Source organism: Loxodonta africana, chromosome 7, assembly GCF_030014295.1.
Source record: "Loxodonta africana isolate mLoxAfr1 chromosome 7, mLoxAfr1.hap2, whole genome shotgun sequence".
Lineage (NCBI taxonomy): Eukaryota > Metazoa > Chordata > Mammalia > Proboscidea > Elephantidae > Loxodonta > Loxodonta africana.
Window position 1 is genome coordinate 23,204,256 of NC_087348.1, and position 17,142 is coordinate 23,221,397.

General features: G+C 36.8%; 1 protein-coding gene across 1 annotated transcript; it reads right to left on the reverse strand.

Annotated features, from left to right (window-relative positions):
- Positions 1-15,012: 15,012 nt before the first annotated feature.
- LOC100675735 (olfactory receptor 5W2-like) lies at positions 15,013-16,187 on the reverse strand. Its single transcript, XM_064289021.1, has one exon. It carries the CDS (start codon positions 15,943-15,945, stop codon positions 15,013-15,015), a length of 933 nt encoding a protein of 310 aa, XP_064145091.1. The 5' UTR covers positions 15,946-16,187.
- Between the last annotated feature and the right edge of the window lie 955 nt (positions 16,188-17,142).

The following is a 17,142-nucleotide window of genomic DNA, read 5'->3' on the forward strand; positions in this document are numbered from 1 at the left end:
TCTTTGTTCTTATTTTAAATGGTAATAAAAATGATCAAGAAAATGATAGATCAGTTTAACTTTAGTGGATGTCCACAAAATATTATCTGTAAGACAGAACACTTTCCTTCTGTAAATTGCCTTCTTTACCCTCAGGAACTTGTTCTGATAAAAGTCACTGAAAAAGAGGCATTTTTATCTTACTGAAAAAATTCAAAATTTCTTGAATATTAAGTTCAGAAGCTTGGACTCCAAACCCATATGTCACCCTTGGTATATGACAACTATATATTATCTGAGACAGTATTTTGAATAAATCTAATGCTCATTCCGGATAAAATATTATATCAAAAAACCACGATAGAGCGACCAAGCCAGGAGACACAGCCGAAACACTTGACATGTAAAAATAAATACCTGTTTGCACAAAAAAAGCAATCACACTTTTTTGTGTTCATCCAGAGACATAACTGATGCTAAAGACTCAGCAACAGCAAATAGTCCTGCATGTAAGTTACTAAGTGAAAGTTACAATGTTCCCGTTTTGGTGCAGGATGTCTTCAGTTTTATCAGAATAACTAAACATGAGCAAACCTGTTTTATTGGACTTTTCTATCACACCTCTTCTCTTTGACGACCATTTACAGTCCAGTTATATGACTGACCAGATCCCAAAGGATACGTATGTTGACAAACTAAAGAGAAATGAGAAAAGTGGGAAGTACAGAATTTAACACACACATTTGTGTCTCTTGGATTTTTAAATTTAATTTCACTTAAAAAATGAAAATAGGAAGAGGAAAAAGAAATGTTTTAGAAATATTAAGGGTTCATTTCCTTGTGTGTGTGTGTCTGTGAGTGTGTACGGACCTCTCTGTTGGTGTATAAAAACTGAGTGATGGTCTGACTTTTATTCCTTTATGTATTTGGGTATTATAGTGTGTGGTCCATGCAAACTAGAATTTATGCACATTGGTATTTTTAATGTGATTCCTCACTTAGGGTTGAAAAAGCACTAGAAGAAAGCTTAAATTCACATATATAGTGATATCACTTGAACAGTAATAAAAAGTAATGTTTTACTTATGATTTTTAGTTACAATGTAAATTAATAAATTATCTCCTTTACTCGTACAAATGAGGTCAGCCGTATTCACACAGCTTCCACCATAAGATATCATGGTTTGGTTGTTAGATTGCAGAGTTTATTTAAGTGAAAAAGCGGGTATAAAATACTTCATTTATAATTTCCTCTACATTTGATTTGTCATTATCCCCCCCCCCAATTTTTTTCTATACTCTTTTGATTTTTCAATTCAGAATCCTACCTTAGATGAGCATGTCTTTCTCTTCTGATTTTGGACAGCTGAACACTTGGCAGGTCACATTTCACTTTTCCTTAGTAGCATTTGGGACTTAAATCCCTAGGCTCTGCCCTTATTTTCCTGTATTATGCCAACAAGTGATTAATTAGATTCCTGGTTGTTCTGTATTTTTCCTGTGTGAATGCTGCAACAACTTTAGCAAAGACCGAAGTTTTCTTCAATGTCCATTAACCATTGAGTTTAAAGGTACGCTTTATGGCAACGTTGAATCTGCATCATCCTCCAGTGAAATCACACATCTAATGAAGCTCAGATCCTCTCTACTACTTGATTTTCATATATTTCCCATTGTTCATCATGTTTGTCGCCATTTCTGAAATTAAATTTTTCACTGCCCCATTTAGATATATGACATTCCTATAATGCTTAGCCTTTATTTTCTTTAATCACTGTCTGATTCCCTTCCCCCAACCACATGTCAACTGACCCCAATCCAATGATTTTATAACATTCATCGCACATAACCCATTTGGTCTTGAATTATTATTTTTTCTGTTTGTTTCCCTGGAAATTCTCACAGTCTCTAGAATAAGAATATCCAAAATAATGGATCATTAAACGTTGGCTCTTAAATATTTTCTGGTTGTTTGGTGGATAAAAAACAAAGAGTAGAAATAAACAGATTTTAAGGGCTCTTTCTACTCATATAGTTGATTGGTACAAGGATAAAACTTTTTAAGAGAACATATGTGTTACCATGATGGTTTCAAGAAAAAATATACTTAGCTCTATTTTTTTTCCCTCTCTCTCACTAGCTATCTATCTTTGTTGTTGTTGTTGTTGTTAAGTGCTGTTGAGTCAGTTCCGACTCATAGCTACCCTATGTAGAACAGAGCAAAATACTGCCCGGTCCTGCACTATCCTCACAATCCTTGTTATACTTGAGCCCATTATTGCAGCCACTGTGTCAATCCATCTTCTTGACAGTCCTCCTCTTTTTTGATGACACTGTACTTTACCAAGCATGATATCCTTCTCCAGGGACCGGTTCCTTCAGATAACATGTCCAAAGTACGTGAGAAGTAGTCTTCCCATCTTTGCTTCTAAGGAGCATTCTGGTTGTACTTCTTCCAAGACAAATTTGTTCATTCTTTTGGCAGTCAATATTTTTTGCAAACACCAAAATTCTAAGGCATCAATTCTTCAGTCTTCCTTATTCATTGTCCAGCATGCATATGAGACAATTGAAAATACCATGGGTTGGATCAGGTGCACCTTAGTTTTCAATGTGCCATCTTTGTTTTTCAACACTTTAAAGAGGTCCCTTGTTGCAGATTTGCCAAATGTAATGCATCTTTTGATTTCTTGATTCCTGCTTCCATGGGTTTTGATTGTGGATCCAAGTAAAATGAAATTCTTGACAAGTTCAATCTTTTCTCCATTTATCATAATGTTGCTCATTGGTACAGTTGTGAGGATTTTTCTTTTCTTTATGTTGAGGTGTAATCCATACTGAAGGCTGTGGTCTTTGATCTCCATCAGTAAGTGCTTCAAGTCCTCTACCCTTTCAGCAAGTAAGGTTGTCTCGTCTGCCTAATGCTGCTTGTTAATGAATTTTTCTTCAATCCTGATGCCCCATTCTTCTTCATATAGTCCATCTTCTCTGATGATTTTCTCAGCATACAGATTGAATAAACCAAACCAAAAGCATTGCCGTCACGTCAGTTCTGACTCCTAGTGACCCTATAAGACAGAGTAGAACTGAGCCATAGCGTTTTCAAGGAGGAGCTAGTAGATTCAAACTGCTGACTTTTTGGTTAGCAACCAAAGGCTTAAACACTACACCACCAGAGTTTCACCGGTTGAATAAGTATGGTGAAATGTTACAACCCTGATGTGCACCTTTCCTGACTTTAATCCATGCAGTATCCCTTGTTCTGTTCAAATGACTGCTTCTTGATTTATGTACATGTTCCTCATGAGCAAAATCAAGTGTTCTGGAATTCACATTCTTCCCAGTGTTATTCATAATTTGTTATGATTCACACAGTCGAATGTCTCTGTATAATCAATAAAACACAGGTAAATATCTTTCAGGTATTCTCTGCTTTCAACCAGGATCCATCTGACATCATCCATGATATCCCTAGTTTCACGTCTTTTTCTGCAACCACGTTGAGTTTCTGGCAGTTCCTTGTCAATGTACTGCAGCAACAGCTTTTGAGTCATCTTCAGCAAAAATTTACTTGCCTGTCATAGTAATGATATTGTTTGATAATTTCTGTATTTAGATGGGTCACCTTTCTTTGGAATAGGCATAAATATGAATCTCTTCCGGTCGCTTGACCATGTAGCTGTCTTCCAAATTTCTTGGCTTAGATGAGGGAGCACTTCCAGTGTAGCATCCATTTGTTGAAACATCTCAATAGTTATTCTGTCAATTCCTGGAGCCTTGTTTTTTGCCAATGTCTTCAGTGCAGCTTGGAATTCTTCCTTCACTACCATCAGTTCCTAATCATATGCTACGTCCTGAAATGGTTGATATAAACTAATTCTTTTTGGTATAGTGACTCTGTGTATTCCTTCCACCTTCTTTTGATGCTTGCTGTGCCTTTTGATATTTTCCCCATAGAATTCTTCAATATTGCAACTTGAGGTTTGGATTATTTCTTCAGATCTTTCAAATTCAGAAATGCTGAACACGTTCTTCACTTTTAGTTTTCTATCTCCAGGTCTTTGCACATGTCATTATAATGCTTCACTTTGTCTTCTCAAGCCACCATTAGAAATCTTCTGTTCACTCTCTTACTTCACCATTTCTTCCTTTTGCTTTAGCTACATGATGTTCAAGAACAAGTTTCAGGGTGTCCTCTAACATCCATTTTGGTCTTTTCTTTCTTTCCTGTCTTTTTATTGACTTCTTGCTTTCTTCATGTATGATGTCCTTGATGTCATTCCACAACTGGTCTGTTCGTCCCTCATTAGTGTTCAAGACATCAAATCTACTGTTCAGATGGTCTCTACATTCAGGTAAGACATACTCAAGGTCACACTTTAGCCCTTATGGACTTGTTCTAATTTTCTTCAGTTTCAGCTTGGACTTACATATGAGCATTTGAACTTGCATGTGAGCTAACCATAGCTATATATATATTTGTAATAGTAAAACTATACATAAGAAAAAAATACATCGAGTCAACAATTTCTACATGTACAATTCAGAGAAATAAATTACATTCTTCATGTTGTGTAACCATTCTCCCTATCTTTTTCCACATGATTCCAGTAAAATTAACATAAACTCAATGTCCCTTTAGCAAAAATCCCTTCTTTCTCTTTCCCTCTCACCTCTAATAACTACTAATAATCTTTGGTTTCTCTATGTTTGCTTATGTCATATAAAAGAGATCATACAATATTTGTTGTTTTGAGATTGACTTATTTCACTCAGCATGGTGTTTTCAAGGTTCATCTGTATTGTGGCATGTGTGGCATGAGTCAGAATTTCACTTGTCTTTATGGTTGAGCATTTCTTTTTATGTGTATATGCCACATTTTGTTTATCCAATAATTTGTTGATGAATGTTTCACTTCTTTCCTCTTTCTGACTATTGTGAAAAGTGCTGTGATGAATATTGCACAGGTGAGTGCTGTTTATTTAAAAAAATTACCTTTTGGCAATACATACTGGTGATGGTTAGACAGTATAATTATTGCAATTTGTGTCACTGAGTTGAACATAAAGAAAATGTTTAATTGGCATGTGTTTTCATATATATATATATATATATATGTATTTACCAAAATAAAAATTTATATCACCCATAAAAATAACTTTTGAGTATTATTATTCATGACAGCACATTGGAAATTGGGAGGTAATGGAAACACAATTTTGCACCCACTCAATCTTCCCCCTGTTGTGGACTTAGGCTCTGATTTTCTTCAGTTTCAGCTTGAACTTGCATGTGAGTAATAGATGGTCTGTTCCACAGTCAGCCACTGGCCTCGTTCTGACTGATGATATTGAGCTTCTCCATCAACTCTTTCAGCAAATGTAGTCAATTTATTCCTGTGTGTTCCATCTAGTGAGGTCCATGTGTATAGTCGCCCTGTATGTTGGTAAAAGAAGGTACCTGCAATGAAGTTGTTGGTCTAGCAAAATTCTATCATTTGATTTCTGGCATTGTTTCTATCACCAAGGCCATATTTTCCAACTGATTCTTTTTCTTTGTTTCCAAATTTGTATTCCAATCACCAGTAATTATCAAAGCATCCTGATTGCATGTTTGATCAATTTCAGACTGCAGCAGCTGATAAAAATTTCTATTTCTTCATCTTTGGCCTTAGTGGTTGGTGCATAAATTTGGATAATAATTGTCATAACTGGTCTTCCTTGTAGGCATATGGATGTTATCCTATCACTGACAGTGTTACTTCAGGCTAGATCTTAAAATGTTCTTTTTGACGATGAATGCAACACCATTTCTCTTCATGTTGTCATTCCCAGCATAGTAGACAATATGATTGTCCTATTCAAAAAGGCCAATACCCTCCCATTTCAGCTCACTAATGCCTAGGATATCAATGTTTATGCATTCTATTTCATTTTTGATGATTTCCAATTTTTCTAGATTCATGCTTCGTACATTCCAGGTTCTGATTATTAACGGATGCTTGCAGCTGTTCCTTCTCATTTTGAGTCATCCCACAACAGCAAATGAAGGTCCCGAAAGTTTTACTCCATCCATGTCATTAAGGTCAACTCTACGTTGAGAAGGCAGCTCTTCCTCGGTTGTCTTTTGAGTGCCTTCCAACCTGGGGGGGCTCATCTTCCAGCACTATATCAGACAATGTTCCGCTGCTATTCATAAGGTTTTCGCTGGCTAATGCTTTTCAGAAGTAGACTGCTGGATCCTTCTTCTTAGTCTTAGTCTAGAACCTCAGCTGAAACCTGTCTTCCACGGGTGACCCTGAATACATAGCATACTTTCCAGCATGACAGCAATACACAAGCCCCCACAGTACGACAAAGTGACAGACAGGGAGCCAAACATGACCTTGAGTGTATCTCACCTGAATTTAGAGACCTTCTACAGAATAGATTTGACACACTGAACACTAGTGACCAAAGAACAGACGAGTCGTGGGATGACATCAAGGACATCATACATGAAGAAAGCAAGAGGTCATTGGAAAGGCAGAAAGGAAAGCAAACACCAAGATGGATGTGAGAGGAGGTTCTGAAACTTGCTTATGAATGTCAAACAGCTAAAGCAAGAGGAAGAAATGATGAAATAAAAGAACTGAACAGAAGATTTTGAAGGGTAGCTTGAGAAGACAAAGTAAAGTGTTATAATGATATGTTCAAAGAGCTAGAGATAGAAAACCAAAAGAGAAGAATACGCTCAGTGTTTCTCAAACCAAAAGATCTGAGGAAAAAAGTCAAGCCTCGAGTTGCAACAGTGAACGATTCTATGGGGAAAATATTAAACGACACAGGAAGCATCAAAAGAAGATGGAAGGAAAACACAGAATCATTATACCAAAAAGCATTAGTCAATGTTCAACCATTTCAAGAGGTAGCACATGATCAGGAACTGATGGTACTGAAGGAAGAAGTCCAAGCTGCTCTGAAGGCATTGGCAAAAAACCAAAAACCAAACAAACCCACTGCTGTCAAGTTGATTCTGACTCATAGCAGCCCTATAGGACAGAGTAGAACCTCCCCATAGAGTTTCCAAGGAGTGCCTGGTGGATCCTAACTGCTGACCTCTCGGTTAGCAGCCGTAACACTTAACCACTATGCCAGCAGGGTTTCCTAACAAAAAACAAGGCTTCAGCAAATGACAGAGTACCAATTGAGATGTTTCAACAATGGATGCAGTGCTGGAGTTGCTCGCTCGTCTATGCCAAGAAATATAGAAGACAGCTTCCTGGTCAACAGACTGGAAAGGAGACCCATATTTATGTCTATTCCCAAGAAAGTTGATCCAATCGAATACAGAATTATAGAACAATATCATTAATATCACACATAAGCCAAATTTTGCTGAAGATCGTTCAAGAACGGCTGCAACAGTATGTCAACAGGGAAATGCCAGAAATTCAGGCTGGATTCAGGAGAGGACATGGATAAGGGATATCATTGCTGATGTCAGATGGATCCTAGCTGAAAGTAGAGAATACCAGAAGGATGTTTACCTGAGTTTTATTGACTATGCAAAGGCATTGGACTTTGTAGATCATAACAAATTATGGATAATATTGCTAAGAATGGGAATTCCAGAACACTTGATTGTGCTCATGAGGAAACTTTACATAGATCAAGAGGCAGTCGTTCACACAGAACAAGATGATACTGTGTGGCTTAAAGTCAGGAAAGGTGTGGGTCAGGGTTATATTCTTTCACTATACCTTTTCAATCTGTATGCTGAGCAAATAATCGGAGAAGCTGGACTATATGAAGAAAAACTGGGCAACTGGATTGGAGGAAGACTCATTAACAACCTCCATTATGCAAATGACACGATCTTGCTTGCTGAAAGTGAAGAGGACTTGAAACACTTACTAATGAAGATCAAAGACCACAGCCTTCAGTATGGATTGCTCCTCAATTTAAAGAAAAGAAAGATCTCACAACTGGACCAATGAGCAACATCATGATAAATGGAGAAAAGATCGAAGTTGTCAAGGATTTCATTTCACTTGGATCTACAATCAACAGCCATGGAAGCAGCAGTCAAGAAATCAAATGACACATTGCATTGGGTAAATCTACTGCAAAAGACCTCTTTAAAGTGTTGAAGAGCAAAGACGTCACCATGAAGACTAAGGTGAACCTGACCCAAGCCATGGTATTTTCAATCGCATCATATGTATGTGAAAGTTGGACAATGAATAAGGAAGACCGAAGAAGAATTGATGCCTTTGAATCGTGGCTTTGGTGAAGAATATTGAATATACAATGGACTGCCAAAAGAACGAAAAAATCTGTCTTGGAAGAGTGCAACCAGAATGCTCCTTAGAAGCAAGGATGGTGAGACTGCGTCTTACATACTTTGGACATATTGTCAGGAAGGATCAGTCCTTGGGGAAGATTGTTATGCTTGGCAAAGTACAGGGTCAGCGGAAAAGAGGAAGATCCTCAACAAGGTGAATCGATACAGTGGCTATAACAGTGAGATCAAGCATAACAATGATTTTAAGGATGGTGCAGTACTGGGCATTGTTTCGTCCTGTTGTGCATAGGGTTGCTATGAGTCAGAATCGACTTGACGGCATCTAACAACAAGAACAACTATCTTCCCCCTACATCTATAGTCATCAATGTACTACCCCACGCTCCTTGAATGTTAGTCTAACATCTTGGTCACTTTGATAGGACTTCTTCATCAGGGTCCAGAGCTAAATCGTGTCTTCTTCTAGTTCTGTATCATTAAAATATCTATCCCCTCTTCCTTCTGTGAATATGTGTACCTTTTCACTCAAGAGTGGACTTTTGGGGGCACAAACATGATTTCAAATATAGTACAGCGTAGAATTCTTACTAATAACAAGTGCTTTTCATATATTAACTTATCACATTATATTATTTATTCCTTGCATTAGCTTGTGCATCCTAAAATGTCTCTAATAGCTTCATTATATGAATGTGCAAAGTGAGATCCAAAAGCAGTAAATAGATATCTGGAGGATCAAGGACATTAAGTTTATCTGGCTCCAAAGCATTTGTTCACAACTGATGCCTGACTACAGAGTAATAAAACAAATGTCTCTTTAAAGAATAACTTTCTTTGGAACACTTGGAATTTTATAGTGCTTTTATGTTAAAATCAAGTGTGCAAATACACAAAAATAGTAATTCAAAGATTTTTAGAGATAAGAGAACTTAGAGGTCATCGAAGTCCCACCAATGCAGGATTCTAACAATGATTAAAGTTAGAGGAGAGCAAGTAGAAAGTGTCACCAGATTTGATATATAATCTGTTTTATTTATCTTAGCTAAACACTTGAACATTATTGACTTTGGTGTGAAATGGGCTACTATACTGCACAATTCTGGGAAGGTCATTGGAAATGAGAAAAATGGTGTCACCTGAAGTTGTACGAAATAGCCCTGTGGAAGTTTGCTTCATTGGCCAGGGTCTGTGTAATATTTGACAATTGTGAATGATTGCAAGTCACTGACAAGAATTTCTATGTTCGTTAGTTATCTACCATCAGGTGATATTTTTAGATAATGCATAATAATTATACACACCCATGGTGCATCATATCTTAATGCAGTTCATTTATTTTTTACCACAAAAGAAGTAATTGCAAAATTTGCATATATGGAAAAAAAATAAGAAGTGATAGACATAAACCAGTGAATTTACTCTGTATTCCAGGTAATTTCTTGTTTATTCTCAACCCTCACTGGGGGTGGACAGAACCAACCTTTTCCTTTTTCCCTATAAAGCATGACCATGCCTTAAAAAAAAAAATTAAGCTACACTTATTAAAATAAAATATTCCTGATGTTGAGCAAAGTGCTGTTAGTTGATGCATTTGAATGATGTTTCATATTCCATTGTAATTTTCTATGTGACGATTCCAATACTGCAATACCCAGTGTCCTCCTATGGGAGACATCGTTGAGACGAATATCCAACAACTTCACTAACTGCTAGTAATTGTCCGCCAGGTAATCTCAAGAAGCTGATGCCTTTGTGTTACTCAAGAGCTTTGCCACAATTGTCTACTTCTCTGATGCACATTTAGAGGAGGTGAAGTCATTCTTAGTCTCCTTCTTCTGATTCCTTTCCAAACTAATTTCCCCCTCAAGTGCTCCCTGTCTCCTGGGATACCAAATTCCCTCTGGCCACGCTGTAATTAGGCAAGACCCAGACTTTTCCTACCAAAACATGACTGTCCCACTAGACCATCAAGTTTTATCCCTTACCACCTTCCCCATTAAAACTAAGCCATGGTGGCTATATTTTTATTAAAAATTGGATAAGCTAATTAACCTCCCAAAGATATTATATTTAATTGAAGATGTATTCCTCAGATCATGGGGAAAAAATGACTTAAGGTAGAATATGAGATATCAGAAGGAAGAAGCTAGAAAAAAAAAATGTATCTAAATAACTTCCTTAGCAGTGGGTTTTTTTTTAGCGTTACTGGTGGTGTAGTGGTTAAGTGATACAGCTGCTAACCAAAAGATTGGCAGTTCAAATCCACCAGGTGCTTCTTGGAAAGTCTATGGGGCAGATCTACTCTGTTTTATAGGGTCGCTCTGAGTGGGACTCAACTAGACGGCAACATGTTTTTTTTTTTTTTTTCTTTTGGATTTTAGTGTCACTGGTGCCACTAACAAAATGCTATCAACTGTTTATTTATAAATTCATTTCCTTCAGAAAATACTTGTCTTGCTCTGGGGCATGGGCTTTTATTAAATAAATAAATTGTATATACTCATGTCAGTGTATGTTAAGTCTCCTTGCAAGATAGCAAGTTTTAAGTACAAAAAGAATATTCACTGAAATATCTGATGAAAATTTCACCTTTAATTCCACAGAAAATTACATTGATCTTTATCATACATAGGCATTGCTAAAAATCATAAATCATACTAAAGTAATTATTAAATTTCTTACAATCAAATTGTGACTAGACTGTGTTTAGAAAAGCCTTTTGCTGTGTAAGCTACACCTAGAGAATACTCAAGTAACAGGTGTACAGTTAGAGGAATTTTCAGAATAGGAAACTATATGGCAGTATATATACTTTTTAATATAGCTGGACATATACTTGTTCCATGACTCGAAAATCATATTTTAGCTTTATATCCAAGTGAAATGGGTTAATATCCACCAAGTGCAAACCAAAATGCTCCTTGGAAGCAAGGATGCCAAGGGTGCTTCTCACATACTTCAGATAAGTTGTCAGGAGGGATCAGTCCCTGGAGAAGGACATCATGCTTGGTAAAATAGATGGTCATCGAAAAAGAGGAAGACCCTTAACAAGATGGATTGACACAGTGGCTGCAACAATGGGCTCAAGTAGAGAAACAATTGTGAGGATGGCATGGGACCGGGCAGCGCTTCCTTCTGTTGTGCATAGGGTCGCTGTGAGTTGGAACCAATTCAATGGTGTTTAACAGCATACAGTTTTCCAATGTGGATGCCATTTCCCACTTCCACTGTTAATGTGTGAGAGCTATGGCTGTTGCACACCCTCACCAATACTGAATATCGTCCATCATTTTGGTTTTAGCCATTTTGCAGTTGCGTTATGGTACTGCACTGAGGCTTATTTTTATTTATCTGAGCACAAATAAAGTTGGATAACCATTTTTTTTTCTTTTCTTTTAATGAAGTGCACATTAAAAAGTGAATGCCAATTAGGAGGCTTGTCAAAGGAACAATTTCTAAAAGCATTTGGTCTCCTGTAACTAACATAACATTATTAGCTGACTTAATTGTCACAGCCATTTCAGATGAACGAACCAAGAGTTGCAATGTAGTCTTTTTGTACCAAGAATGAGTCATTATTTATTTATTTATTTATAACCCTTTCAGTAGTGGGGATGGGTTTACAAGCAGTAGAGTCGTATATAGGTCCCTGGATGACACCAACTGCTTTTGTTCAGCTGCTAGCCTAAAGGTTGGAGGCTTGAATCCACCCCAAAGCACCACAGAAGAAAGGCCTCCTGAACTCTTCTATAAAGATTACAGTCAAGAAAATTCTATAGAGCAGTTCTAATCTGTAACACATGGTTGAAATCCACTCAGCAATATTTTTCTTTCGTTTTGTTTTTTGTTTAGGATCATAGATACAAAGAGAATTTGCCAGCTAGAAAGGATGACAGAGAGAATCTATTCTGACCCTGTCGTTTATTCAGGGAAAAATGAGGTGTGGCAAGGAAGAGTGACTTATTAAAAGACACATGATTTAGAGTGGCATTGCATCTCTGGCTTCTAATATGTTTCTGAGGTGGATTTACTAAGGAGGGTTTAAATTTGCTGCCTCTGTCTTTGAAAGAGCACCTCCCACTTACCAAGTCATTGAGCATTATTACTGCTTTGTTCTTACAAATGTCTTTAAACAGCCGTTATCAACGGTATGTCAGTTTGTTTGCTGTGTTATACATATACCCAAATCTACCATCGCTATGCCACTTTTTATGTATAGGGTTATGGTGCTGGATTGAAGTTTCCTTTTTATTTATCCGAGCACGAATAAAGTTGGATAACCACTTTTTTTTTTTTAATAAAGTGCGTATTAAAATGTGAATGTCAATTTCCTGAAGAAAGGAGTCAAGATATAGGAATTCAACTATAAAATTCACTCTTACACATAGGCATTGGTAATCTCATACTTGGACAATAATATTAGCCCTCAGTTATTAGTGGATAAGTGAGAAGGAGTGATTTAAAGAGACAGATAATAGAAGGTAACGGTGAGGATTGTAGACAGGCTAGCATAGACTACAGCCTTTGATATTAAGTTTTCTCCATTTCTGTAGACTCCCAAGAAGAAAGGTAGAAGGATTGGTTCAGGCCATCTTAACAAGTTCCTGTTTGAAACATAAGATCCCTTAAAAAAATTCCCGGAAAGGAAGTTATTCAACCTGTCCTTGCAGAAATGTAGGGGGATGATGCCTGCAATTAATCAAGTTGTTTAACCCATTTCAGACAAACATTGATTCAGCTTAAAATGAATCATTTATCTGGGTTAATAATTCCTTTTCTTCAGTTCAAACCCACTAGACGTGATTAAAGAGGCCCGTATGCAAAACACATCAGTCTCGTGATGCTGTAATATGTAACTGTGATATGGAAGGAAGATGAGTTAATTAGATGCCATTAAAGCATCTTCAAAATTAGAGACAATCCACTGAACTTGGTACCCCCCAAACATTGGACATTAATATATGTAAACATACTTTTATTCCATTCTGCTTTTCATAAGTAACAATTTGAAAAGAGTGTGGATTAATTGAGAAAATATTGTAAAGATGGAACCCTAAAAACTTTTTCAAAACAATCCCTCCCCATATACTTTTTCTACCACCTTAACTTTCCCAAGCATATCACAGTGTACCACACAAAAATGCCACTTGGAAAAGCAAAGGCACTCTTGCGATTTACTGAAATTCTGAAATGTTTTCATAAAATGACATATTGTCGCTTAGCAATGGCAGCTGTGTTGCCTATGACATTCAGTGGCTTTTACCTTCTACATTTGTAATGAGTATTTAAGAGAGTCCTCGAGTCTTGTATAACACCTTGCTGTTGAGTTGATTCCTACTTGTAGTGACTATATAGAACAGAGTAGAAGTGACCCACAGAGTTTCCTAGGAGAACTTGGTAGATTAGAACTGCTGAACTTTTGGTTAGCAGCCATAGTTCTTAACCACTACACCATCAGGGTTTCCTGAGTCTTTTGTAGTCCTTTAAGTATAAGGCTATGTTGATATTTCCGAACCAGCCTCATGCTTTTTTTTTTTTTTTTTGGCTATCAATAAGTAGAACAGAGCCCGATAAAGTAGGTGCACATCAAGAAAGTACCCAAATGAATACTCTTCAATTCTCCGGAAATTAATATGTATATCTTTAAAGATCCATTACCAATAATAACCACAACCATATTATGAACTTTCTTACAAGGTGCAAAAAGCATATTTGAGACATATACTATTACCTCAGTTACTTTTGTTTTGACGGCAAAGTAAACATCACTCAAAAAATGTTATCGAGTATGCTGATTTTATCATACATCTGTTTTCCCATTCTATGTCATGGGCACAACGCAGGTGTTTCTTAATAACAGGGATGAAACACTCATCATCACAGAGTGCTCTTAATCTCAGCTTATAAGCAGCAATTTAACAAACCAAGTGACAGATAAAATGAAGCCCTGAGGAGGGGGTGGTTTATAAACCAAGACTAGGGGAATTTGTCCAGGCCTGAGATGTGGTGGGGTGGGGGGATGAAAGGAAATCTTTCTAGAGGAAAGGACAGGAGAGGTAAGAATGATGACACAAGGATGGGCTTCACCAAGGTCCTTCTTTTTGCTCTTTTATATCTAAAAATTTGAGGCTTCATTTCCTCTAAAAACATAGTCATATCCACATTATCATCACTGATCGCCAATCCTTCTGCCTCAAATACTTTCCTCTCCCCCACTTTGCATCTCCATTCATCATGTAGATCAGGAACTGCATGTGCCCATTTCAAAGAAGTTTTTCTTCTTTCCACAGTAGATTGAGACATTTTACTTTGGATTAAGAGCACCTTGCCTTTTTGTTTCATGATATTTTATATTTTGTTATGAATTATTTGAATTATTAGCTAATTAAAGTTTACCATTTACACTGGATTATAGAATTCATTAGTATAGAAACCACTGGATTGAAACACAAAACACCTAAAAGTATAAAAATAAATAAATAAAAAGTATAGTAGGCATGAAATAAACAATAAGTCCTGGAAATAAAATTTTGGTACACTAATAAGAAGATCAGAAAGTTTTATAAAATTAGAGAGTACTGTATTTAAATTAAAGACATATAAGGAAGTATAGTAGAAAAGTACCTAATAATTACTAGAGTAGAGATTTTGTATAAATACTCATTGCACTAAAGAATTTCAGACCACATTATTCTGTGCTATACATTTGAGGAAAACTACAACTCTTTATGTGTATGTTTAACTATTTAAAACAGCATTTTATTTTTCAGTTTTTCCAGAGCTTCTTTCACATCTTTATTCCTTAGGCTGTACACCAGTGGGTTTAACATGGGAATAACAAGGGTATAAAACAATGAGCTCATCTTGTCTCGATCTAGAGAGTAGGAAGAACTTGGCCGGAAATACGTAAAGAGCAAAGTTCCCTGGAAAGTGGCAACAACAGTTAAGTGGGAGGTGCAGGTGGAGAAAGCTTTGAACCTTCCCTCTGCAGAGCGGATCTTTAAGACTGAGAGGATGATGTAACAGTAAGAGACAAGAATCCCTGAAATGGTACTCAGTTCAATGAAGCCAAAAACAGTGAATAATGCCAGCTCATTGACCTGAATATCAGAACAGGAAAGGAGGAAAAGTGGAGGTAAATCACAGAAGAAATGATTAATTTCATTTGACCCACAGAAACATAAGCGGAAAGTTAACATAGTATGTATTGAAGCATCCACCATGCTCACCAGGTAAACCCCAGCTGTGAGCACGGAGCACACCCTGCTGGACATGTTGACTATATAGAGCAAGGGGTTGCTAATGGCCTTGTACCTATCAAAGGCCATCACTGCCAGCAGCAGACACTCAGAATCTGTAAAGATACAGAGGATGAAGAACTGCAGAGCACAGCCATAGAAAAAAATTGATTTGTCTTTGGCTAAGAGGTCCACCAGCATCTTGGGCCCAATTGCTGTGGAATAGCAGAGGTCACAGAAGGAGAGGTGGCTGAGGAAAAAGTACATTGGTGTTTGAAGCTGGGAGTCCATTCTTATTAGAAAGATCATTCCAAGATTTGCCACAAGAATAATGAGGTAAACAACCAGAAACAAGGTGAATATGGTCACTTTCATCTCAGGGTTATTAGTAATTCCCAAGAGTTGGAATTCAGTCAAGGAGGAGCAATTTTCTCCATCCATTCTTCTTTGTTCTTATTTTAAATGGTTACAAAAAAGATCAAGAAAATGCTAGATCAGAGTCTAAGTCTGGTGGACAGCCACAAAATATTCTCTGTAAGACAGAACACTTTCTTTCTGTAAATTGTCTTCTTGATCTTCAGAAACTAGCCCGGATGAATGTCGCTGAAAAAGAGTCATTGTCATGTTACTGAAAAAAATTCAAAATGTCTTGAATAGAAAGTTCAGAAACTTTGATTCCAATTCCATATGTCACTCTTGATACATGACGATTATATCTGATCTGAGACAGTGGGTTTGAATAAATGTAAAGCTCATTCCAGATTCAAAATGATATTAAAAAAAAAACAAAACACAGTAGTCAGAGAGACCAAGCCAGAAGATACAGGCCTAAACATTTGACATGGAAAAATAAATACCTGGTTGCACCAAAAAAGTGATCACATTTTTTTGTATTCATCCAGAAATATAATTGATTTTAAAAATTCAGCAACAACAAATGACACTGCATATAAGTTAACAAATGAAAGTTATTACGTTACTGTTTTGGTGTGTGATGTCTTTAGTTTTCCCTGAATAGCTAAACTTGAATAAAACATATTTTACTCAACTTTTCTAACACCCTTCATCTCCTCTTTGCTGACCATTTATAGTCCAGTTTATGACTGACAAGATATGTCCACTGACAACCTAAAGAGAAATGATACAAAGTGGGAAGTACAGAGTTTAACACAAACATCTGTATCTCTTTGGATTTTTAAATTAAATTTCCAATAAAAATCGAAAATCGGAAACCAAACCAAACCCAGTGCCCTCGAGTCAATTCTGACTTATAGCAACCCTATAGGACAGAGGAGCACTGCCCCATAGAGTTTCTAAGGAGCGCCTGGCGGATTCGAACTGCTGTCCCTTTGGTTAGCAGCCGTAGCACTTAATGAATAGGAAGAGGAATAATAAATGTTTCAGAAATATTAAGGGTTAATTTCCTTGTGTGAGTGTGTGTGTGTGTCTGTGTCTGTGAGCATGTGTGAATCTCTCTGTTCGTGTATAAAAATTGCAGTGCAGATGGTGGTCTGATTTTTATTTGTTTCTCTACTTATGTATTATAATGTGTGTTCCGTATGAACTGAAATTTATATGTATTGGTGCTTTTAAAGTGATAACTCAACTGTGGTTGAAATAGCACTAGAACAAATCTTA